At 46.3% G+C, this 26,584-nt stretch overlaps 1 protein-coding gene across 2 annotated transcripts in view; it reads left to right on the forward strand.

The window, feature by feature from the left end:
* DPYSL3 (dihydropyrimidinase like 3) overlaps positions 1-26,584 on the forward strand; it is a 113,944-nt gene that overhangs the window by 78,448 nt on the left and 8,912 nt on the right. For both annotated transcript variants that reach the window (XM_060635800.3, XM_060635802.3), the window contains exons 2-11: positions 1,611-1,699; positions 6,559-6,743; positions 9,455-9,619; positions 11,657-11,718; positions 12,638-12,718; positions 16,540-16,608; positions 19,512-19,632; positions 23,498-23,654; positions 24,336-24,477; positions 26,173-26,343. In XM_060635800.3, the coding sequence (XP_060491783.1) occupies positions 1,611-1,699; positions 6,559-6,743; positions 9,455-9,619; positions 11,657-11,718; positions 12,638-12,718; positions 16,540-16,608; positions 19,512-19,632; positions 23,498-23,654; positions 24,336-24,477; positions 26,173-26,343 (1,242 nt within the window). The remainder of the gene's footprint in view (positions 1-1,610; positions 1,700-6,558; positions 6,744-9,454; positions 9,620-11,656; positions 11,719-12,637; positions 12,719-16,539; positions 16,609-19,511; positions 19,633-23,497; positions 23,655-24,335; positions 24,478-26,172; positions 26,344-26,584) is intronic.

The following is a 26,584-nucleotide window of genomic DNA, read 5'->3' on the forward strand; positions in this document are numbered from 1 at the left end:
CCGAAGCTAGAAATCAGCGTCTTTGGGGGCTTCCTTCCCCGTACAACGTATGTCCTTTTTGAAAGCCAGTTACCTGCCTTGCCACCTTCATCTCTGCCGCTTTCCTCCTTGATCCCTAAGCTCCCTGTCTTGACACTGATCTTTTTCAGGCTTTCAAAGAAAACCTATTTCTACTGCAGGGCTTCTGCACATGCTGTTCCCTCAGCCTGCAGTTCTCCATCGTCACCCCATCTAGGTGATCTTCCCTGCAAGAGCCTCTTTCAGCCTCTGTTTAAAACAAGCCCACTCCCCTATGTTTTGTGACACTTAATACAATTTTTATTGTTTTATTTGTTTTGTTGACTTTCTTTGTCCTTTATTGCCAGATATCCCGTTTAGATTTTATAAAAGCAACGGCATGGTGTGACTCAATAATTGCAGCCTCCTAATGTATTTAGTCATTCATATTAGATAACTGCTTGCTGGATGAGTGGATGGATGGATGGTATGTGGATGGATGGCTGAATAATGGATGGATGGATGGATGGATGGATGGATGGATAGATGGATGGATGGATGGGTGGATAGATGGGTAGATAGATGGATGGATGAATAATGGATGGATGGATGGATAGAATTGAAGCCTGTGAGTTGAATTCTTAAAAAATGCAATGTGCCATTCTTCTTTCAAGCTGTAGTCCCACTTAGCCAGGCTCCTGAGATTTCTCTTCTCCCCCTGGAGCCCACTGAAGCTGCATCCACCCCTCATGCCACAGTCTAAGCACCATTCACTCATTTAACGGCATCTGTGGTTACAAAAGCTGACACTGATTTGTCCCTCTCCTGACATGTATAAAATATATGTTTGTGTTTTTTTAACTAGCTTGAAGTGTATTTGCATTGTTTCTAATTTGATCATTTATCCAAACTTCATCTAAGTTACAGTTTTTAAAAAGACTTTAATTATAAGAAAAGCATTTTTTTCTCATAATAAAGGCAACAGAACCATTTCAGAAAAGGTGAGAGTTTCATGAAGCAAATGAGCATCCTGCACAATTTCTCCACCCTGGATTAAATACTATAGAATACCATAGGTTTTTGTCTTTTTTCCCTTCACTGCTTTTCCTATACATTCCACAACCTTATGTGCGTGTGTGTATACATGTATATGTATCCTGAATTGTAACATGATATGACCCTCATGTCATTATAAAGACTTTTAAAGGCTATTTCATTGTATGCATGATCCTAAGTTCTATTTTCAAGAATCATTGTTGAGTGCCAACAAGGTGCCAGGCACTGAGTTGTATGTTACATACCACTCTAAAATTTACTGCTTAGTGAGCCGGAGAAAATAATAAAAGAGTGTCTTTCCTCAAGCAGCTCTGTTTCTATGTGGCTGTGGCAGGTTGCAGAAGCAAGAGGTGAAACTCTGGAGTTTGAATTAGAGGCAAACATGAAAGACTGGATCCCCAACAAATATACTCAGTTCAAACACTAAGTGCATTGAGCACACAGATGTCTTAAGTAAATGTGTTCCTCCTAGACCTCTACAATAGTGAATTGGGTTGGAAGGTGTGACTTCTTAATTCCTAGCTGTGAGACTGACTTATGTTTTCCTTCTTTTCTAGAGTGACCGTCTTCTTATCAAGGGTGGCAGAATTGTCAACGATGATCAGTCCTTTTATGCTGACATTTACATGGAAGATGGATTAATAAAGTACGTATATAGAGCCTTATCTTTATCTTTTTGTACTTCCTCTCTTTATTAGAGGCTCGGAAAGAAGCTTCCTTCTTTTTTGCTTACTAGACCTTTGATTCTTTGTGTTTCATTTCTTCTTAAAAAATGAGTCTTTATTTAAAAAAAATTAATGTTTGTTTATTTATTTATTTTGAGAAGAGAGAGAGAGTGAGGAAAGGAGGGGTAGAGAGAGAGGGAGAGAGAAAATCCCAAACAGGCTCCGTGCTGTCAGTGCAGAGCCTGACATAGGGCTCTATCCCACGAGCTGTGCGATCGTGACCTGAGCCGAAATCAAGAGTTAGACACTTAACTGACTGAACCACTCAAGCACCCCTAAAACTGAGTCTTTATTTTAACCCTTTGTTCTGGATGCACATAATCCCTTAAAATGGGAACTGGCTTTAGTTTATTTGAATTCCACGAATGAAGTGAAAAATCTGAATTCAGTCAACCAAATGATGCTGTAGGCCCCTTTGTGCAAGTGACATTGACGGGCACTCTGTGCATCTTGGAGAAGCAGAAGATGTGACATTGTCCTTAAGTTCAGTGAAAACTGTGCACAAAAATTACAGCCCCCTAAAAATATAAGGCCTTATGTAATTGGTATCAGAGTTCAAGTGAGGATAAGTGATACAGAAGTGCACCAAGAGGAGAAATCCCTTCAGAGGATGGTTTGCAGGGCCGGAGAGGCATTTAAACTGAACCTTGACTTAGGTAGAGCTTAGGTGGCTGGAGCACAGATAGGACATACATCTCAGATAAGATTTTCAAATGGATACTTTAGGGATGTGTACTTACCTTACAGAATGATCCTCTGTCCCCTTTCTCTCTGCCCCTCTGCCACTGGTTCTGTCTCTCTCTCAAAATAAACAAATGAACTTCAGGAAGAAAAAAGTGGGGTTTGGTCTACACACCAGCCTTTCCTCACGTAAAGCAAGGTATGCCCCAGACACACAAAAGATAGTGTCTGAGACTGGTGGGTACAGGCCATCCTGTTCGCCACCCCTGGCCTTGCTCAGTTTTATTTTTACATTATTTGGTTGGTTTAAGATTCTGGTTATAGCGGATCTCTTCCTTATCTTTGAAAACTTGGCCGAGGTATAACTTTCTGTGGGTGGGTATTCCTTATGAGAACCCAAATCTAGGCTCGTGTCCTTTCAGTGAGCCTCAACACACCTTGTTGTGCTTTTATCAGTCACAGAACTTCTGGCACTGTTCGGCGCCCTGAAGGGGAAGGACCCCGTCTTGTTCAGCTCTGTATCTGAGCATTTCACCCAGTACTTAGCATGTAGAGGCTAAAGAGCTACCTTTGATTGAGTATGTAGTATGTGCCATGCACTGTGTGAAATGGTTGACATGCCTTACTTCATTGAGTTTGCCAGCAATACCACAAAGTAAGTACTGTTACTACCTTTTTCTCAGATGAGGAGAAAGAGGAACACAGGGAGTAATTCACTTGCTAATGATTAATATATTCATCAAATACATTGAATGAATGAATGAGTGAATGAATGAATAAACAAATGCATGAATGAAGATATTCTTGTTTAGTTGCCTTACTGACAAAGACACTTTTTCATATTAGAAAGAAGACAGATGGAAATACTAGGCAGGCTAACCAATGTGAGATAATAATTTCTTTAAAATATAAGTGATTTCATATTTTTCTCTTACTAAAAAAGTTAAAAAAGTTTTTTTTCATTTTATTTATTTTAGAAAAGAAAGCATGAGCAGGGGAGGGGCACAGGGAGAGAGAGAGAGAGAGAGAGAGAGAGAGAGAGAGAGAGAGAGAGAATCTTAAGCAGACTCTATGCTCAGCATGGAACCCAGTATGGGGCTTGATCCCATGACCCTGGGATCTTGACCTGAGCCAAAATCAAGAGTTGGTCACTCAATCAACTGAGCCACTTAGGTGCCACTTGCTAAAAAATTATTGTATATAGTTGACTCTCTTTGGAGATAGCAGGTTCCCTGATGTAGAGATTTTCAGAGATGGAAATAAACATAGTACCTAATGTTGCTTCCTCATGCCAGAGCTCATGACGGGCATCACTAATTGATCACAGAACTTTTCACAGTTGAGCCTTAAATACAGGCTCAGAACCCATCTTCACACAGTGACTCAGGCAGCTACTATTGGAGTTGAATATGTAAATCCTCTTTGCCATCTCTGTTAGAATAGCCTAGAAGGCTGCTTGCCAAGAATGTTCTAGAAGGGATGTAACCATCAGAGGTGTGTGTTGGGGGTGGAGCGAAGGGTGGATTAACGTGTTCTTCATCCAATCCTGAAATTTTATAGATCCTCAAAAACATTCTGAAATCACAGAGCATAAAAGCAGAAGTAATTCCCTATGGTTGTTACATAGCTGTTTGCCTATCTGAGTATTTACGGAGAGAGTGCAAGGTAGTTGTCTAAGGCATGGGACACGTGCTATGTCACGTGCTATGGTGGATATCATTGAGACCCACATCTTCCCCTAGGAACCCCACATTCTTTTAGGGGAACTGAGGGAGATATCTGTATTTATGAAAAAGGCATAACATTACCTGATAATATCAGTAACAAGTATTAAAGTAACAGAGTAGATGAGATTCAGGGAGAGGGCTATGTGGGATTAGTATGGTTATTGACTATAATAGCTGATGCTTATTGACTTCTGTGCCTAGCAGTACGCTATGGGCTTAACACATATTAACACTTAATCTACATGACAAACCTATGGAGGAAGTGTTTTTTTTACATCTCACAAATGAAGGAATCAAGACATGGTGAGGTTAAGCAACTTGGCCAAGGTCATAAAGCTAGTAACTAACAGAGCCAGGATTGTGAACCCAGACAGTCTACATCCAGGGCACATCTACACTCTTAATTATTAGACCTGGCTGGCTGTCAGTAGGGATTTGAGCAAGGTGGGGAGATACAAGCCAAGCCTTCAAGGATTAATGTGACCTTGAGTGACTCAGTGGAGAAAAGGAAGAAGGCATTTCTGATTCAGACATGGTATTACAAGTGCTCAAAACTGGTGGAAACATGAATATATACACACACGGGCTGGACAGCTAACTCTTCATGCCTTTTGTTCTCAATTTGCCTCAGAGGGAAATCGGGGAGGGAGGAAAATGGGAAGACAATGGCCAGTATCTGGACTATAATGGAGTTACAATCAGAGGCTACATTTTTTCCACAGTGTGTTTTGAATTGTGGTGTCTCTGGAATGGCCCGATGGGGATGTGGTGAAGTTGAACTCTTAGAGATGTCAGGAATACTTTATTTTAGTTGCAGAACTTAGATTTTGGCAGGCCAGTGGTGGACTTCTTACTATCCCGAGAGAGTGTCTGTCTTGGCTGGCTATGCACAAAAGGGGAATGTATTTATGCCACTGGTAGTGAGGTACATGTCTCCCCAAGGTAGGATGTGGGTATTAATAACGTCAGGGCTTGAGACTTTTAAGTCTACCTAGAATTAACTGGTCATTTAAAATTTTTTTTAATGTTTATTTATTTTTGAGAGAGAGAGAGAGAGAGAGAGAGAGCACGAGCAGGCAAAGGGTAGAGAGAGAGGGAGACACAGAATCCGAAGCAGGCTTCAGGCTCTGAGCTGTCAGCACAGAGCCCGATGGGGGGGCTCAGACTCATGGACTGTGAGATTGTGACCTGAGCCAAAGTCGGACGCTCAGCCAACTAAAGCACCCAGGTGCCTCTTTTTTTTTTTTTTTTTTTTTGGTGAACTGGCCATTTAAATCAACAGTGTGAAATCACATGTAAACCAAGCAACACTGGATGGTCCATAAGATAACATTTTGCCAGGAGTAGGTGTCTTAGTTACTTACCTTGTGTAGGTACTGTGTCTCTGGAGTACTCATCAGCTTCCTTCCCACCTGAGTCCCCCATTCTTCTTCCCGGGGATTCGCTGAAGCTTCATGGGCAAAGGTGTATCTGTAGAGGTTGTCCTTATCACCTTCCTGGCCTCGAAGCTTCTGCCAAGATCCTGCCCACCAGCTGGGTGTCTGTGTCTTTGGCTTCCTCCTTTCAAACCTGCCCTTGGCTGTGACTGACAGATTAATTATCAGGGGGAAGGGTGGACTTGGGAGTGAAGAATGAGGTGTAAAATGACCCACTCAGATTCTTCTTGTTAGGAGCACGGATGGACTCACTTCGAGGATAGCTAACTTCACATACGTATTCTTTAAATGATTCATGACCTCCTTCAGTCTCTCCTAATGGTTCCTTATTTGTTTTTCCAAATGTTACTCTTCATCCTTCACGAAAATAAAGAACACAATGAAAGGGGTACAAAAACACCTCTATTTAAAAGAAATATATTTATGGGGTGCATGGGTGATTCGGTTGGACATCTGACTTCAGCTCAGCTCATGATCTCGCTGTTTGTGGGTTCGAGCCCTGCATCAGGCTCTGTGCTGACAGCTCAGAGCCTGGAGCCTGCTTCAGATTCTGCTTCTCCCTCTCTCTATGCCCCTCCCCCGCTCACACACTGTTTCTCACTCAAAAATAAATAAGTAAACATTAAGAAAATTAAAAAAATAATAATAAAATGTTTATTTCACATTCTATATTGCAGACCCTGCCAAGTGCTGGGGTTGCAGTACAAGCCAAGAAGCATGTCTCCACCAAAAAGCAGATCAGCTTGTTTTGAGTCTGTAAAAGTTGTTTTCTGAGTGTATGCCTGTCTTGCTTGGTTTCTAGATTGTGAGGCTCGTGAATCACTTGCAAAGATCACTCTGATAAATATAAGTTACAGTGTCTCAAATCCTCTCAGTACTGTGTTTGTCTTCAGAGTTGCTTCTTTGAAATCGTCAGTTGCTTTACTGTCTCACCAGGCAAATTGGAGACAATCTGATTGTCCCTGGAGGAGTGAAGACCATCGAGGCCAATGGGAAGATGGTGATCCCGGGAGGCATCGATGTCCACACTCACTTCCAGATGCCATACAAAGGAATGACCACAGTGGATGACTTCTTCCAAGGGACGAAGGCTGCCTTAGCGGGGGGCACCACCATGATCAGTAAGCCGCCCAATCCTCCACACTCCTGGTCCCGACGAGTGACTGTTTAACTAACGTGTTAACCCTTGTTGCTCTCTGGCCATAGCTCGTACACATGTCAATTCAGAGCATTGGCCATCTGCCTGATGGGACCCGAGGAAAGCAGATGGTAGTGAGGATGCTGGCAGGTCACTGAAATTGGATAGAGGAGATTCATGAGGCTCCTGGCCATGAAGGCAGCTGTCCTCTCTTGTCTGCCTCAGAGCAGGGTGTGGGTGTGCAGTGGGTGGGGAATCAGCACTTCTCTCTGGGCCAGACACTGGGAACAGTCTGAGGGGCAAAAGTGCAGAGATGGGCAAAATGTTATTTCAGAACTTCCCACTTGGGCTTGAGGCAGGAGGGGGCAGAGAGCACAGGCAGAGCAGTGTGAACAGGGCTAAGCATCCCAGAGAGGGAAAGATAATGGAGACCTGTGGTTCTGGAGAAATCAGGAGGTTCATTGCCATTTACTGTTATCTGGTCTGCACTGGGTTTTGACCAATTCGTATCTTAAGATTAGGCAAGCTGTGGGGGTGGTTTCCTTTGTTTTTTGTTTCTGTTTTGTCTTTTTTTTTTTTTTTTTTTTTTTTTCTGGGAACAGTTGCAATTCCAGAGAAACCTAGGATGTTGCATGCCATTGCATGACTGAACACATAGCATTCCAGGGCAGTCCTTCTTGTCCCAAAGGAATCCCAGGGAAGTGGGTCCCATCCCAGGCTCGGCCCTAAACTTGGTCAGCAAGAGCACTGTTTATTTTAACACCGTATACATCCATCCAAGAACACAGAACAGCCTGAGCTGTAGAGTTTATTCATTGTCTTTTGCCTCCTTTTGATGGGAGCACCAGCTGGGTGAGCTTCAGCTAGTTGGGTGTGGAAGCCCAGGAAAACTGCCTCAAGGCCATAAAAGGTGCAATTCAGGGAGACCAAAGCTTTTCTCCAGCTGAAGGGAGGAAGCCAGCTGCCTTCCCTGCAGCCGCCTGCCCATAGAGGCCCCGGTGCACACCTCAGTAATGCAGCTCCTCGCGTTTGCTTTCTGATAAGCACACGTGGGCTGCTTGTGGTAGGAGGCTGGGGACACCAGAGATGTTGGTTTGGCTTTCTGCCGTCGGACAAGGTGTTGGACCTGTTCACTGTCCTGGGAACATGTGTTGTGCTTGGTCCTCAATGTGAGGGAGGGAGGGGGGGAAAGTCAGAGTTGTGGGTGTTGAGAGAAAACCATACAAAGAGACACAAAACTGTACGTGTTCTTTGTAGATAATTTAAAAACTGTAGATATGCAGCAGGAAAAGCAAACCTATAAAGCTCACATCACTGTCAGAGTGTGGCTGTAGTTTTCTTCCTATTTATCAAAAATAGACCCTAATAGACATACTGTGTTTTAGTGGTGTTTTAATCCACCGTTTCACTAAATAACCATGTCACGAGTGTCTTTCCATTCATTTAATTTTATTCCACTGGAGCATTTAAAATAGGTGCCTAATCATCCATTTTAGGAAGGTATGTTTATTATTTAGCTGAACTTCTCTATTGTTAAAGATTTTGGTGATTTCCAGTTTTTCACTTTTATAAACATTTAAATAGTATTTGCAGTGGCAAACATCTATAGTGCTCAGATTTTGCAGACAGCCATGTTTTGTTAGGAATAATTCTTAGGCCCAGGAATAATTACTGAGTTAAATTATGAAAAATCTCAGATTTTTGATGTATATATCAAAATTGTTCTCAGGAATGTTGTAGCAATTTGCACTTCCCCCAACTGCCCCAAGGGAGCTGTGAGTGTCACTTTTGTGTTATCCTCATCAGGTGTGAATGTCATTATTTTTAAAACTGCTGTCCAAGGTTGCACACATTGTAGGAGCAGATTTGGGCCTCAAAGAACACTTCTTTTTTAATTTTTAGAGAGAGAGAGGGCACAGTGGGCAGAGGGGGAGAGGGAGAGAGAGAAAGAGATAGAGAACCTTAAGCAGTCTCTAAGCTCAGCATGGAGACTGACACGGGACTCGATCCCACGACCCTGGGATCATGACCTGAGCTGAAATCAAGATTCAGACGCTCAACTGACTGAGCCACCTAGGTGCTCCAAAAGAAAACTTATTCTTGGCAAAATGTTTGTGTGGAAATAAGATCTGTGGGCGGAGCTTCAAGTTCACTTACCCGATACTGGCTCTTTCCTATGGTGGTGAGCACAAGGATGTCACTGTGTTGTTACCTCACATAAATTTGAAGTCCCTCCTTCCACCCGTAGAAGGGAGTCTGACTTTCTTCACTAGCAGTGACTTCCTGTAATACTGGCAATAATGGCACATGGTGGACATTCATTGACATTTATTGAGCACTTACTATGTGCCAGGCATCACGTGAGATACTTTTCATGCATTTTCCCTTTGAATCATATAGCACAATTAGAAGGAAGGCACTATGACACTCCATCCTCCATCTCCCTGAGCACCCATTTCAAAGATAAAAAAACCGAGGTTTAGAGAGGCTAGTAGTTTGACCAAGAGCAACATGGGTAAGTGACAGTTCAATTATCAGCCATCTGGAAACTGCCTGAGGACACTTTCTAAGGTTAATTCCATGCTCAGGAAGTGGAGGCTTTGCAGCCCTAGCTAAGCACGCGGGAGCAGGCCTGTTCAGAGGGGAGCAACGGCTGGGTCCGTGAGTTACCCATCTGGGGCCTCTGTCGTTCAGTTGACCACGTGGTGCCTGAGCCCGAGGCCAGCCTAACCGAGGCCTACGAGAAGTGGCGAGAGTGGGCAGATGGGAAGAGCTGCTGTGACTATGCCTTGCACGTGGACATCACCCACTGGAACGACAGCGTCAAGCAGGAGGTGCAGAACCTCATCAAGGACAAAGGTGAGCCCCTGTGCACCCCTCCCCCCTTCTCCTTGCTTGGAGTCTGGAACCTTGAGCTAGGTGCTAGGGGCAAGGCGACTGCTGTGTTCCAGGCACCTTGTGTTTATGTATGCCATCTTACTCCCTGCAGGGTCCCCACAAAGAAGATTCTTCTCCTCACTTTGCAGATGGAGAGCCTGAGGCTCAGAATAAGTGGCCCAGGCTCACAGAGCTAGTAAGCAGTAGCTATACCCAAAGTCTATGCCCTTCGCCTCCACACGGCCCTGCCTGTTTTCCAGAGGAAGAAACTGAGGCCAGGAGAGGCTAACATCTTACAGAAGGTCACAAAGCTACTAAATATGAGAGCAGGAATTTTTGACCTTTGTAACTTTCACTGCAAAGATCAAACCACTACTGTTCTAAAACAGTGGCATCCTCAGAAAAGGCCGCGACATTTCTGGGGGCGAAGATATGTTCTTACCCAGGCTAGGAGCTTAGGACATGGAAACGTGTGTGTGTCCCCTCAGTGAGCACATGACTTATGTTTCCTTGTCCTTGATCATCAGATATTTCACATACACGCACCGCCCCCCATACACGCGCACAGACATGCAATATGCTGGGCATCATCACATCGCCTGGGGGATTTAGGGAAGTATGGGAATGGTCTCCCTTGAACATTCAGGGCAAAAGGAAGCAGGCCAGTAAAGAGGAACAGGATAAATGCTGCAAGGTGCAGAATATTGTTGTAATAGTATTAGCCTCATACTAATTATATTACAATATTAGTACTAATGAATGCTAGCATAGTAACATACACTGTTATAACACTAACCTAGTGATCCTATTACCAGTGAGCTGCCTTAATGCAGATGCCGAGTGCAGTGGAAGAGAGTGTGCTCCGGGTTGGAGGGGAGAGGATGGGTTCCCAGAGGATGAGGTTTTTCTTTCCATCTCCCCCCTCACCCCGCCCCCAAGCTCTGCTCACACCTTCCTGATACAGGATGTGGAAGTAACCCCCTTCTTTCTTGTGATGCCTCTCACTCTGGGCATCTCCAGTGGGGTAGAAAATGGAACGGCCTTAACACCCACTTCTCTGCCAAAGGGCCCGGGTCATTCCGCGGATGACAAAGAGGCTTATGGGAAGGGTAGTGTTGGGAAAAGCTGCCCTGAGCTGAACCACTCTGGGTCGGGAAGTTCTCAAATTACAACCCACTTTTGGCCTGGAACAATGTGGGCTGAGATGGCCCTAATGGTTGGAGACCAAAATTATCCTCCTTTCCTCAAAATGATTCTCTGTTCCCTAGCCCCACCTATTTATATAAATTACTACATTAATGGTTTACTTTGGGGTGAAAAATTAAATAGCTCTTTCCTAGCAACGCTTGCAACTTGGATATTTAAGCATAAGGTGGACCTTGACCTCTGCCCATCAGCTCTGTAGTTTCCCGAGGACATGGTCTCTGTCTTAGAGGCAATAGCAGGCACAGGCTTCGTGTAGAGCAGGCATTCATTAAGCAGTGAAATAAACCCAATCCCAGGAGCTCCATTAATGAAGCTCAAATATGTGCCAGGTCTGGTGCTAAGAGTTCGGTATGTGTTGGCTCATTTAACGTTTCCAGCTGCCTTATGAAGCAGGCTATTGTAAATTTTCCATTTTACAGGTGAGGAAACCAAGAGGCGAGGTATTCCCAGCTCGCTGAGCTAGTATGTGGTACAGCCGCAGTGTGTGAGCCTGACTCGTGTGCTACAGTGATTCTCAATGAAAAATACTGCCTCGAGCAGCAGCCAAGCTTGCTGACCCTCTGGGGAGGGGAATGGGGTTTAGGGGGCAAGGCAAGAAAGAGGCACAGAAGAGCCTGTTCTGCTGTGACCCCACGTAGGCATTGTTGTTTTTCTAGGTGCGGGGAGAATGGAGAATGGGAAGCATCTGCTTTATATTGGACAGGTGCCCATAATGCACTCGGTCGGGCCCCATGGGCGATGACAGCAAAGGATAGAGAGTGCTCGGGCTAATGTTGTCTTCCTCCTGTTCTCCCTCCCTTCCCTCTCTTGCAGGGGTTAACTCCTTCATGGTTTACATGGCCTATAAGGATTTGTATCAAGTGTCCAACACAGAGGTAACAAGCCATTGCTGTGTGGTTTGGGGTATCTGGATGGGTTTCCTATTGTTGCTATGACCTTGGCTCTTTGAGCATTAGTCACTGTGGTCGCTGTGGGAGACTGCTGGGCCAGAGTGCTTCTTAGAGCCCTCACAGTCCATGGCACTGTGAATAAATAAGGTAACAGGCAGGGTGCCCATGGCAGGGCAGACCAGGACCTAGAATTTCCCCTGGCAGCAGCTTTCTCCAAAGGATGGGAGGAAGGGTATGCCAAAATCTGTGTCTACCAAAGAAGCCCTAAGCCCCACAGGAGCTCAGCACAAGTGTGAGGTGCTATATCCTGCAAGACACAGGAGGGGTTAAGGAGGGGTTTCTGCTGTTTGGGGTAATAGCTTGCCCGTGACTCTCCCAAAGGCATTCTCGTGGCCTGTGTTGGTTTTAGACGAATCTCACGTTTTCAGAGGAAATGCAAGAAGTTAGTTCCCATGCCTCCTGGTTGGGAGGTGAAGGGAGGTCTGCCTTGATGGGTTAAGAAATAGGGGTTTCAGCTTTCGCTTTAACTCCTGGCCAGGCTGTAGCAGCTTTCAGGAGCACTTGTGGAGAAGAATAGTGAAGGTCTATCTCAGCAAAATGGGAAATTATACCATTAAAAATGTGTGCTGGAGGCAGAGTTAAAGCCTCGACAGCACTTTGTTACACGTTCGCCCTGTCTGCCGAGGAGACATGACACGTTCTTTGTATAGACGGTTTCCTAGAGTTCCTTTGGACTCGCACTCTTTGGTCATGCATATTTTAGTCTGTATTTCTCGCTCTAATCGCTGGTTTCCTCTGGTTCTCCTCATTTGGTTTATTTATGGCTCTAGTGAGTGACCCTTGTGTGAAGTTGCTGGAAGCATCCATGGCTTGTGAAGGTGACAACGAGTCCTTTCTCTTGCAGCTGTACGAGATCTTCACCTGTCTGGGAGAGCTGGGAGCCATTGCGCAAGTTCATGCTGAGAACGGGGATATCATTGCCCAGGTGATGTTGAGCAGCTCCCCGGAGCACGCTGTCTGCATGAGCTCTGGTCTTCAGCCCATCTCTCTCCTCATTCCTTCAGTATTGCTTGAGCTCTTAATTGTGCAAGGCACGCTCATAAACACTGTGCTAAAAACAGAACCTGCCCCAACAACCTCCCAATCTAGGAGGAGGGAAAAAGGTGGAATGAAGACAAGTTGAGGGAGAAAGGGGAGGCCACTCTAAAACAGGGAGCCATCTGGCCATACTGGGGAATCAGAAAAGGCATCGCGGGAGAGGTTTTCAAATTGGACCATTTAAGTGGGAGAGCATGGCTGATTCTCTTTTCGAAGTGAGTCCAAGCTACGTGACATTCTCTGCCCCAGAGAAAAACCGAAAGGCAGCACGTCTCAGAAATCTCATCCAGGACTGCGGAACTCATGGCTTTAGATAATAAAGAACGTAGGTCTGTGGGGATCAGATGCCCCACTGGTTTCCTAGAAGTTGGACTGAGAAACCCGACGCAGGAGTGAGGAAAGTGAGGCCCCAAGGCCCAAAGTGATCATTTGTGAGGAAGCAGAAAGCACTCTCTCCATCTCCTGGGTCGCTTAATGGGCTGGACGCACAGATGTCTCTTAGCCAGGGTTTTGTTGATGTCAGAAGCATTCAAGATTGGCCCCCACTAGGAGGAGGCAGCCAGAAGAGTGGGAGCTCTCTCGGTCCATTTAATAACCTTCACAGAAAAATCCATTACTCATTCTTTCAAAGAGTATTTCCTGTGCATTTTGTGCCAGGCACGACGCTACTGAAGTGAGCCCCCAACAGACGCATTCCTTAGAGTTGCCCAAGAGTTGGTGAATGTGGTCAGCAGGGGTGTGGGAACAGTGTGGGGCCGACTTTTGTCTCAGCCCCACTGGCCTCCAGCAGCAGGTACCGTCTGGCGAACACTGACTACAGTAGGCACTGGGAAGTGCTCTAGCACATTTTCACTTGATCTGCCCTGCACGCTTGAAAGATGGCTGCTATCTGCCTGGTTTTGTAGATGAGCATATTGGGCTCAGAGGATCAAGTCACGGGCCCAGGTATCACAGCCAGTAACTGGAAGAAAATCTTAGCTCAAAGGGTGGGTCAGTGGGCATCCTCCCCCAGAGTTGGGGTGTCCTGGGCGCTTTGCTCCCCCGGTCCGGCTGCAGGCCCTCCGCGAGGCAGCGTCCCCACAGAGCCGGGCTCCAGCTGTTACCATTGCAGACGCTGGATGTTGTCTCACCAGTGGAGGAGGTGAGCTGAATGTGTCGTTTCCTCTTGCTGACCAAGGAGATTAATTAGTCAGGTCCCTGACAGCCTTCTCCCACGTCTCCCACACACCCAGAGATAATGAAATCATTTTCCAAAGAGGGTCCAGTGCCTGTGGGAGGCATCCTGGTCGTGTTAGGGCTGTTACTCCTCCTCTTTCTCCGCGTTTTTAGTGCAGCAGCCAGAGGCCCCAGCCCTCCCTCCAGATGCCCTAGAAACCAAACTCCCTGCTACTTCCTTCTAAGCCCTGTGGAGGCAGACAGGTTGCCATTGCTAAGCCCCTCGTCCAGCTTCCTCTTGTGGCTCCACAGCACAGATATATTTCTGGTTCCCCCCACCCCCACTCTTCCCTACCTTGTGAAAGATCTGTTCTCAGTCAGGGAAAGAATAAGGGCGTTTTTCCACTTGGATGAGTTTCTTGTGTGTGTTTATTACATGGAGGTGGAGCCGAAAGATTTTATCACGTTGTCTAAATGAAGGCAGCTGCTGTACTCAGAGTTTAGGCAAATGTCACCAAAGAGCGAGAAGAAATCTCTCTCAAGGATACCCACGATGGACATTTTCAACAGTTTCAGGCTGGCAGGGCATTCTGAGAGCACAGCATCTTGAGCTCGTCATCAGACAGTATTTATTGAGCACCTACTATGTGCCAAGCCTTGGGGAGGGAAGATGAAAATGACAGGGTCCCTTTCCTCATGAAGTAAACCAAAATTGTATCCTGCCCCAAACCGTGATGTGATTACAGCAATGATCAGTGCCCCAAGGAGCCCACTGCTCCTGCACCCAGGTGAGCTGGCTTCACTGGGTCTTTGCATGCCCTTCCTAACCTCCCATCTCTAGGAACACCCTGGCGTTTAAGAATAGGACGTCTCAGGGGCACCTGGGTGGCTCAGTCGGTTAAGCCTCCAACTTCGGCTCAGGTTCGTCAGTTCGAACCCCACGTCAGGCTCTGTGCTGACAGCTCAGAGCCTGGAGCCTACTTTGGATTCCGGGACTCCCTCTCTCTCTACCCCTTCTCTGCTTGCACTCTGTCTCTCTCTGTCTCTCAAAAAATAAATAAATGTTAAAAAAAAAAAAAAAAAAAAAAAAAAAAGAATGGACTTCCCAGCATGAGTAGTGCATTGAAATCACCTGTGGAGCTTAGGGATTCCTGAGATTCTCCAACTTCCAGAGATTCTGATTTAGGGGGTCAGTAATAAACTTCAGGCAAGCATAATTTGAAAAAGTTCCCCTGATGATTTGAATGTGCTTGGAAACCACCTCTGGAGCAAGCTTCCTCCCGTGTGTCATCCCAGCCCTCTTGAACATGAGCGTCCTATGAGACAGGAGAAGCTTTGGTTGGACACCTCAACCTTTGTGTGACTTGAGGAGGCAAAGCAGGGTGGAAACTCACCAGCGTTCAGAAGAAATCGTATTCGGTCTAAGGCTCCATAAATGGAACAGTAAGAATGAAAAGTGAACTTGGCTGTAAAAATCAGCCTCTGGCCTTTGTTCTAATCCTGCATAGCTGGACACTGTGACCATTTCACTGCTCACAGCAGCTTGGAATATACGATATGCGTCTTTCTTCCTATACCTTAAGCAAAATTTATATTACTCAAAGCAAAACTAAACAAAACAAAAAAAACAAAACAAAACAAAACCAAGAAAAACTAGATTTTCTTTTCCAGAAAGAAGGAATCCCTTCCCTTCTAAACATCTCATAGTTTCAAAGTGAAACAAGGTTTCGTTCCCTTCACTCTCTGTCCTCCCTCTCCCTCCCTGCCAGGGCAGGGTTTCATTGGAATTGGCCTTAACATTTTGGGAGCAAAGGCCAGCCAAACTGCAGATATGGAGGCTTAGGATTTCTGCCAGTTCCAATTAGCCCACGTGTGTGCTCACTGCCCAGCCACCTGCTTCTTCCAGAAAGCTGGCCAGAAGTCTGAAGAATTTAGCCATTAGCTGTGAGGGGTGGGCAGTTCTGCCACAAAACAACCTAATTAAATAGAATCTGACCCAAAGAGTAACTCAGTTAATGCTGTTTGGAGGCATTATTTTGTCTGGTTAAATTCTGAGTCCATTTACTTCAGCCATAAATTCAAACCACAAAATAGCCTCGGGGCTTTGTTACAGTGCAGATTCCTAGAATTTAGCCTCTGTATTTTGACTTGGAGAGGACCACAGAGCTGCTCAGCCAGGAAAGGCAACCCAGGGGATTCTGATGTAGGTGGTAGGTGTACCAGACCTTGGGAGACACAGCATGAAACTGTCAGCAGTAAGTGAGCTGGTGTGACTTTTGATGTGTCATGTAGAAAAAAAAAAAATCATCCTCTAACAGACTGCCATCCTTTTAATTTAAAAAAGCCACCCTTAAATGATTTTTTTCTCCTCTTATTTAAGACTTGACCCTATTTCACAATTCCAGATAGAGCATTAACAAATGTATTCAACATACGCATTTTATTCTTTTTGTTCCCTTGAACACTTCTTCAGATTAAAATACACCAGCACAGCTTTTCTAGACCTCAGTGGAGCTTATCTCAAAACTGGTCTGTGTTCTTGTCTCATTGTAGGAGCAAACCCGGATGTTGGAAATGGGGATAACTGGTCCGGAAGGCCATGTGCTGAGCAGACCAGAGGAGGTGAGTTGCAGGGGGTCTGGGGGATGGAGGAGGGGCAGGTGCTCTGCTTTCCAGCATCTTCTGGGAGACTCCTCTTACTGCAATACCCAGCAGCCCGGCTTATGGCCGCTGCTCATTTGAGGGTTTGTGTTCAGCCCGCCTTTCCTAGGCACATGTGCACACGGTGTATGAGCAAGTATTGCTGGAAGGTGAGAGTCTCTGAATACCAGATAGCAATCCCGGAACCTTTTTTCCAAAGACCGCTTCTGACTGACCCAACTCAGGGGACTCTGAGAAAAGGAATGTAAGGGAAATGTTTACTTCTGATCCCTAATCTCTCTAAAGATAACACAGGTTGGAGTGTACTCCACAGTTATTCAGCTGGAGAGGTAAATCCCCAAATCCTTTCTTAATCAGTGTGACTCTTAAAGACATGTCCATGTTATATTCTGAGTCCTGCAAAATAAAATATTAGCGATATGGATAGTAGGGGGAGTGGGCGTCTCACAGACATTATGTCTGTCGCTTTGTGTGATGAAGTCCAGGTATGGGAGTTTCCCACGTGTAAGATGGGTGATGAATAGTGACTTCTTAGCCCCTGACGAGTGAATAAAAGGTCACTAGTGGCTGATTGCATGTGTTTGGGATGTCGGCAGCTTCTGCTGCTGACACAGGACACAGAGTGGGGACTTGGCTGCCGTGTGGCTGACAGCATATTGGCTTTGGGAGGCCAGCCTGGGGTTGGCACCTGGGGTGTGTTGAGAGCCCTCTGTGTGAGTGAAGGGAGCCTGGCTCTTGCTTTGTTATCCCCAGCCCCACACTCTACAGCAGGTAAGAGGAGGCAGAACCAGACGTCCGTGTATCCCTGTTGCCCATCTCTTCTAGAGGCTTTATAAAATGAAAATGTAACACACATACAGAAAAGTGCCCCAATCATAAAGATACAAGGGGTTTTCATAAGCCGAATACACTTGTGTAACCAGCACCTACTTGGAGAAGCAGAGCACTGTCAGAACCCCAGAAACTCCTCTGTGTCTAATGATATCATTTCCCAGTTAAAATAATTTATACCTATTTCATAATATGTATTATGGGTCCTTTCTATGGAGCCCTAGCTTATACCTAGAACTGTGCTGATTACCTCAGTTGTCCTTGCTGCTGCTCTGGGCAGTTGGTAGTGTTGCTGGTGGAAGAAACTGAAGCTCAGAGAGGTTAAGCCACTGGCTCCTTCCATGTGAAGGATTGGAAAGCTGTTTACATGTTGTGAGTAGCGCCAGGGTGATTAGCACTGTTGGTGAAACTTTTCTTAAATGCTGGTCATTGTAGCAATTTGCTGGCAAGATTGATTCCTGTAGCAGCAGCCAGGGGATTTCTGAGCAAAGTCTATTTTTGTTCCCTGGTTTGTTTTTCCAACCCCCCCTCCCCCCCCCCCCCCCCCCACTCCTGTTCCCGTCTCCTTTTTAGTAAAAAGCCTCTCTGCCGCAGATCTGGACAATCCTGGAAACCCTTTTGGGTGAAGCTGGAGGGTGATGTAACCTTCCAAAGATAGTCATGCTGTCAAGGTCCTGGAAACCTGCCGTGCCACGAGGGCACGGGATCAGGGGTACCAGGACCGAGGGCGTGGGGAGTGGCGTGGTCAGCACAGGTGTAAAGAGGGTGGGATGGGCGTAGGAGGGACCTACCCCTCTTCAAGGCAGAGCACACCCGGCCACCTTCTCCAGTGATGCTGTGCAGAGAGCTGAACCCAGGTTTGCTCCAGAAGTCTGGGCGATGCAGGGAGGTGGCCACATGGCCCACATTCGCCTGTGGTCAGGGGCTCCAGGGGCTCATCCCTTTGGAACAAAGGGCAGCTTGGGAGCCGCCAGCAGGGCCCTGCCAAGTTTTAGAGTCTGTCGGCTGAGCCGCACCCACCAAGGGCAGTGGCTGGTTTACATTATGCAAGCACCGGGCATCTGCAAGCTATTTTTGGTATTTTTAAAAGTGATGGGCTGCCTAGGCTAACCAGAATGTCATATCCATCCAAAGGAGCTGCTGCTGATTGAATGGGAGAACACTAGTGTCTCTGCTGCGGGCTGAATAGGACTGAGTTGGGCTTTGGGCAGCAACACAGGCTTTCTCAGCCCCGTAGGGATGTGATCGGCAGTAAGACCAGTAGCCAGCCTGTGAGGACCAGGAGTGGGGCAGTTGCCTTAAAGGATGAACCCATAATTGTCACAACGGCCCTGTGTGCCAGGTCCTGTCACTCTTCCCCCTTGGTAGACTGGAAACTGAGATTTGGGGAGGTTGTGTAACGTACCTCAGGTCACCCAGCTTCTAGCTGGCAGAACCAGAACTCCAACCCAGGCCATTTGAGCGAGCCTGAGCTCTAAAGACCCTGCTTTGTTGATAAAGTAAGGGGAGACTCATTATTTCTTCCTGAAAAAATTCAGCCGAGTTGGTTAGCACATGTGAACACATAGATTCTACTTTCGGGTGGGATGGAAGAAATAGATAATAAGAGAAGTCTTTGCTGAGAAGCCTGGGAATTACTAGTGTAAGAAATGCCTTCTGGGATTGCCATCGCTGACCACCCGTTGCTGCAGGAAAGGATTGATGTCTAATTGTCTTTACTGGTTAATGCTGACATATTGGTGTTGGGATTGTGTTTTGCCGGAGAATCTACCTGGGAAGATTGGGGAGCAAAGGCTTCCATCACAGGCAGACGTTGGGATAATCACAGGGAGAGAGAGAACCATCCAAGGGAAGTGAGGGCGAGGCTCTGAGTAGCCAAGTGAATCGCCCCAGCTTTGGATCCAAGGACTCTCACTCCAGATCTTGTAGGCTTTCAAGCACTGTGCTGCACTACCGGCTCAGTTTGTGGAGGCAGGGGAGTGGCTCTCCGGGAGGCTCATGCTTGTCTTGACTCCTGGGACTTCTTTTTGCAGCTGGAAGCTGAGGCTGTGTTCCGTGCCATCACCATCGCCAGCCAAACCAACTGTCCACTCTACGTCACAAAGGTCATGAGCAAGAGTGCGGCTGACATCATCTCCCAAGCCAGGAAAAAAGGTGATTGGTGCTCCCAAGAGCTCGGAACCAGTCGTGTGGCTCCCCTCCACCTCCCCTCCGCCCCAGCTCCCCAGCTGTTCTGTACAAACAGCGCCTGTTTTGCTCATTGCCGCGCTGTCTGGGAAACCCTTCCTCCAAGTTAGCCCAGGTGATCTTTTTGGCATCCTGTGTGGATGGCAGGCCCCTGGCATTGCTCCTGCTTGTCAGATGAGTTAACTAGGCTTAGGAAGGGTGAGTGCTTTGTCCGAGATAGGACAGCTTCAATCACTTCTTTGAGACTTGGCGCATCTTTCTTCCTCCCTTTGATCCTTCATTGTCAGTTCATGTTATCTGAGCTTTATAAATGGACACACTAGTCAAGATTATACTGGGGGCAGAAGTCAAAGATCCAACTTAAATGGACTTAAACAAAAGTAAATTATTGGTTGGGAGTGTTTCAGGCATAGCTGGATCAAGGGGTTTGAACAGTGATTTGGGGCTCTATCACTGTTCCTCCTCTCTTGTCTCTGCTTTCCTCTCTGTTGGCTTTCTATTTAGTGTGAACAGTGACAAGAATAAATGTTAAGAGGCACCTGTTGTCCTCCACACTTGACGGGGGGGTGCATAATGAGGAAGTAGAGTCTATTTTTTCCAATAGCTCAAGCCAGAGTGCCCAGGAAAACTGTGATTGCCTTGGCTTGGGTCATCGGCCCGTTCCTGAATCAGTATCTGCTCTGGGGATGGTGTGATTGATTGTCCAGGGTTGAGGGCAGAGTGCAGGGGCAGGGTCCCACCACCTGAGCCATACAGATTAGCACAGGTCATTTTGGGAAAGGGGCTGAATGGGTCTCTAAAGCACATCTGGTGGCCCTTCATGCCCCAGGGCTTTGTCCCCACCTCCTTCCGACTTGGGCTGCTTTCCTCCATTGCTGTTAACTTGGGCTTCATTTGCTCATCTGGTGCTAAGCAGAAGTTTACTGTCACTTCAGAGCTTTCTTTTATGCTTTTGTTCTGGTCTCCAGTGACACACTAATGGGCTCACTTGAGAATAGAGTGTGGTTGAGAGCCTGCAGGTGTAGGGCCCTGTGTTTCGCTGGGAGAGAAGATTTACTAGGCCCCTGTGTATGATCATTACCACTGTAATGGAGAGCCAGTCTGGGGGTGCTCATCTACCAAATTCTGCATGTAAGTGGCTGGGGTGGCTAAAAATAGTCCCACCGACTCTGACAGCTGAGTGTTCAGTCGTCTGCCTTTCCGGAAAAGGGCACCCTTTTCTTCTGGGGCGGGGTGGGTGGGGGGATTCTTCCTACTTGTCTAGACAGTCTTTGTTGCTAGCACATTCTGGGGCATCTCCTGCCATACCCTGCTCACAGTAAGCCTGCTGTTTTTCTTTCCCTGCTTTTAAATGTCTCAACATGACATGGTGTGGTTGCTCCACAGGGTGTGAGTCACTGGGCGAGAACCAGGAAAGCAGCCCAATCTTCCTTACCCATTCTTGGAGAAAGGCAAAAAAAAAAAAAAAAAAAAAAGGAAGAAAAAGCAAAATGCATGGGGAACACCTCTACCATTTCTCCAAGACTCCCTCTCTCTACCACACTCCCTCTCTCAGGCCTTTGGCTCCTGGCTACATCCTCCCTCGGAGCTATTCTCAGGATTGCCCGAGGGTCTCGAGGACAGGGTGTTTCAGCTACGTGCTGGGTCTTATTTTAAACCCATGGAGAAAGATTCCTCACCCTTGGCCTTCTGGCTCATAGTGGTCTCGCACAAAGAGCTTGTACAGCTGTGTCTCCCAGGTAGCAGGGTGGCCTTGTTCCCATGTTGAAACCTTGACTCCTGATGTGGAAGCCAGTAAACATCCCAGGACCTGTTCTTCTCGGGGAAGGAGTTGAGAGTACAAGAGCAGGAAGAGAGTGTAGCGGGGTTCACTCTTCCCTCCTGAGCCCAAGTCCCAGTGTATTCAGTTACCAAGTCATCTTGTTTTTTTTTTTTTTTAAGTTTATTTATGTGAGAGAGAGAGAGAGAGAGAGAGAGAGAGAGAGAGAGAGAGAGAGAGAAAGCGCAAGCAGGGGAGGGGCAGAGAGAGAGAATCCCAAGCAGGGTCCGCACTGTCATCCCAGAACCCCATGGGGGGCTCGAACTCACGAACCATGAGATCATGACCTGAGCTGAAATCAAGAGTCAGAGGCTTAACTGAGTGAGCCACCCAGGTGCCCCCAGTCACCAGTGTTCTCTTAAGTAGCTCTGTATGGTTGCTCAGAATTAATATTAGGAATCCACAGTTAAATGAGGACCAGCCGTATGCCCTGCACTGACATAAATACTTCAGATCTAGTATTCTGTAGAATTGTCAAAGAACCCTGAGAAATAAATAGCCTTTATCATCCCCATTTTTCAGACTGAAAAATTATTATCCCCATTTTTCTTACTGAAGCATAGTGTGTCAGGATCTCCCAGTTGGGAGAGCTCGTATTCAAACCCAACTATAATTACAATTTTTCTTATTCTACTCTTCCATCTAAAGATAGTCCAAAGGGAGAGTTCTTCTACTTTAAAGATTGTTTTTCTCTTAATAGTACCTGATGGCTTGTCTTGACTTTTTCTTTCTTTCTTTCTTTGTGGTTCTGTATGCTTTAGTTGGGTAAATAGTTTTAGAGAGCCCTTAAAATTCTCATTAGTCTTGTGTGGCTGCTTTTTCCAGCCATCCCAAAGAGCAGGGCCATCATAGATGAATCATTGTCATTGCTTCCTTCTTTTGCCCATGACAGGCATCACAAATCAATCTTGACTCTTGTAATGACACCAGAAGCATATTTAGAATTCTTTTGACAAAAAATTCCAGGGAGCCGAAACAAATAGATTGGAGTTGAAGGAAGGCAAGACCTACTTATAATTTTGGCTATAGAGCCTTCCTAAACTTTGACATTGTGAGGAACTTGAATGTGGGAGATGGAGGACTGAAGCTGGCGAAGTCCAGGGCTTTATGGACCATTTTTTGCCCAAGATTCTGGCACAGAGAAACTTGGTACTAACCAACCTTCTATGAGATAGCATTTACCTTCTGTCTCTCTATCCCTTCTTCTTTAAGAAGGTCAGCTCAGATCAGTTTATTTCCCAGTATCCCTCGTCCCCACTGCTTGTTTTGGGCGAATAAGCCCCAAATTCCAGACACAGAGTCTAAGGAGCAAGCCCCATCTTTGATGTTTCCCAGGTTTTATCGGATGTCCTTGAGCAGATCACTCCTTGCTTTAGGTTACGGAGTAAGAGGCATGATGGAAAGATCACGCACGAGAGCCTGTTATCCAAGGGAGTGGACTTGACTTTGTGGAACCAAAGCATTTCCTTGCAACAAGCATGATCTAGCAGTTCCCAGTGATGCAGGCACGTTGGGGGCTTTAGGCCCCTACCATGGGAAGGAATATCAGTAGCATAAGGAAATCGCTTTCACTGAGCATCTGAGTATCTGTGTGCCAGATACTTTGTATGTGTCAAATCCTTTCATTTTCAGAAGCCTGAGAAGTAGACATAGTCTTATGCATCATTCCAAGACTGATCTAGTCCACATTTTAATATTTCCGAAATGTTGATGAATCTCGTAATCAGTATACATTTTTTGTTTTGCCTCAAATATTAATTTGCCTCAGGGTTTGGGAATTAAAGCTGCGTCTTATAACCAACGGCTTCTTGTGAACTAGGGAATACAAAATTGTTCATGTTTAGCAGATAGAAAAGCAGAGGCTTAGAGAAGGTGGGCGCATGGACTTGAACCCAGGCCTACCTGTTTTCAGAGCCACAGCCTCGAGTAGGGCTAGGGGCTATGATTACCTGACCCAGGCCTGGAGCAGCACATATGTTATGCAAACCCACCACCTGTTTCCTACTCTTGCAGGGAACGTGGTCTTTGGTGAGCCCATCACTGCCAGTCTTGGCACAGATGGAACCCATTACTGGAGCAAGAACTGGGCTAAGGCAGCTGCATTTGTGACATCCCCGCCTCTGAGCCCTGACCCGACCACTCCCGACTACATCAACTCCTTGCTGGCCAGGTTGGTGTGGGATTGGCAAGCAGCACGTATCACGTAGAAACATCATGGGGCTAGGGGAGGGATGAGGACTGGAGCAGCCCATCCGTCAGCTAGACTGGGGTCTGCAGTGAGAAAAACACATGGAGAATTCCCCTACAGTCCTGAGCACAGACAGCGGGCTCTTCCCCGTCGTGTTTTATAAATTCCCAACCGTAGTCATATTAATAATGGGAATAGCGGTTTACACATATCATGTGCCAAGCACTGTGTGAGGCTACACGCGTAGTCTCATGGTTCCTTATGATAACTATGAGTGAGGGACTGTCGTCTCCACTTTACAGGTTAAACAACTGAGGGTCAGGCCATTTGCCTATTTTGAACAGCACCTAAGTGAAATTACAGGGAGTCTCGTTTGCTGGTGCCCCCCGAGGACCTACAGGACCAGTCACATCATTCGTTTGGGTCCCTTTTATTTCGTTACACAGAGATGATCTAACCCTGCCCCCTCGTTTTCCAGATGGGCTGTCTGAGCCCCAGGGAGGGAGAGAACTCACTTACACTCACACAGCTGGTAAGAGGTACAGACAGGATTTTAAACTCAAGTCTCGGCTTCCAAATGCTGACATTGGACACTCGACTCTTGTCCCCCGCGGTGACTCTAGCCACCTCTCTGGTTTACATGGAGCTTTTTTCCTTTGCCAGCGGAGACCTGCAGCTCTCTGGGAGTGCCCACTGCACCTTCAGCACTGCCCAGAAAGCCATTGGGAAGGACAACTTCACAGCCATCCCCGAGGGCACCAATGGTGTGGAAGAGCGGATGTCTGTCATCTGGGACAAGGCTGTGGTAAGGATCAAGATCATGGGACGGGGGCCAGGGCCAGATCAGCATCGCCTGCTGTTGCTGCTTTTTTAGGTGAACCCTCACGCCTGCTGAGATGTTTCTGGAACCAGGTGTCTCAGGTGGTTTAGGAATGTTGCTTCTAGAGTGATGAATGTTGAGATTTTGAGGAGATCTCCTTATCTAGACTGGGAACTAGGAAGCAAACATGCAGATCCTTCATCTGATGTAACCCCTTGAAATGGTAAGCAGGGGGTCTGTGTCCAAGAGACTCAAGTCAACTTGCTCATCAAGGATGCTCTTGACTGAGTGTGTGGTTATCCAGGCTGTACAAGTGATTGCCCACCAGTGTCTTTTGACATTGGCCTGGTTTTATTTTCCTTAATAACGTAACAGAGCCTGACAAAAGAGCCGTGCAAATGAAGACTGGACCAAAGGTTTTAGTAAAATTAATAATTAACTCATTATTAAGTTGATCACTTCCTTTTCCTTTTATTTCATTTTTTTTAAGATTTTATTTTTAAGTAATCTCTGTACTCATTGTGAAGCTTGAACTCACAACCCCAAGATCAAGAGTCACATACTCTACCAGCTGAGCCAACTAGGAGCCCCACTTATCTTATTTTAAAATCTCTAAAGCCACTCATTTCTGAGCTACATGCATTGCATATAAACTAATGCCTCATTCATCTACCCAGTGTAAGCCACCAAGTTTCTCTCCTTGTCTTCACTCCTAGGAAGCTCAAAGCTAGATTTGAAGCTAAATTCTTTTTACTGTATCCAGAATTTTTTTGTTGTGAGGAGAAAAAGCATAAGTATTTTTGTCTCTTCTCTCACATAGTTAGATTTTGATTTTTTAAAGCATGGTCGTGTATTTATGAACATACATGCATAGTTCTCTTGGTACTATGTGGAATTGTTAAAAATAATATATGTATGTGTATGTATATGTATACATATATAATATTTTAATTACCCACATATACACTCTCATTAAAGAGCACTTGGAAAGCATAGAAAAGCACACATACAAAAGAAAACAAAAGTCAGTAATTCCACAACCCAGGGTTAACCATCGTTATCATTTGGGTGAGGCTCTTCTGTATTTATCCTATGACCATGCAAATACAAACACATATCTAAAAAATAGGCTCATAACCACATTACTTTTTACTGGGAAATTTATAACTCTTTTTCTTTTAAATGCATTTGTGCTTTTATAATGTTTATTTTTGAGAGAGAGAGACAGACAGACAGAGAGTGAGAGACAGAGAGTGAGTTGGGGAGGGGCAGAGAGAGGGAGACACAGGATCCAAAGCAGGTTCCAGGCTCTGAGCTGTCAGCACAGAGCCCGATGTGGGGCTCGAACTCACAAACCGTGAGATCATGACCTGAGCTGAAGTTGGACACTTAACCCACTGAGCCACCCAGGTGCCCCTGTAATTCTTTTTGGAATGTGAAGGCAAAGAAGTAACTGTATGCACATATCCAGGAAAAAACGCACACTTCAGGAGCAGTTAACTGCCTCCTCCTGTAGCCATGTGTTAACTAACCGTTTCACCTGGCAGCCAGAAAGGCACAGCCAGCTGTTCGGCTTGTGGGTCGGCTTCTGTGCTCATCTTCTCAGGGGCCCATCTGTGATCACACTGCCCCGAGCTCAGAAGCCCTGCACTGACTTTTCTTCTTTTGGTATTCCAATAGGCCACAGGGAAAATGGACGAAAACCAGTTTGTGGCTGTGACAAGCACAAATGCCGCCAAGATCTTCAACCTGTATCCCCGCAAGGGAAGAATATCTGTGGGTTCTGACAGCGACCTGGTGATCTGGGATCCAGATGCGGTGAAGATCGTCTCTGCCAAGAACCACCAGTCGGTAAGGCTCGCGCTGGCGGGAGAGGAGCAGAACGGAGAAGGTGTGCACGGAACTTGGTCGGGAGAGACATGTAGATGTGGGGTACCCCCGGCCAACTGGGCCAGGATGGGCCGCAGTGACAAACCCTCCCAATTCTCAGGGATGTAACGCCTCAGCAGGTTATTTCTCCCGGCTGAGTCAGCAGAGGGCCCCTCCCAGCACGGTCACTCAGACAGGGAGGCACCGTCTCCACACACGCGTC

The sequence above is a fragment of the Panthera onca genome, chromosome A1 (genome assembly GCF_046562875.1).
Source record: "Panthera onca isolate mPanOnc1 chromosome A1, mPanOnc1 haplotype 2, whole genome shotgun sequence".
Classification (NCBI taxonomy): Eukaryota; Metazoa; Chordata; class Mammalia; order Carnivora; family Felidae; genus Panthera; species Panthera onca.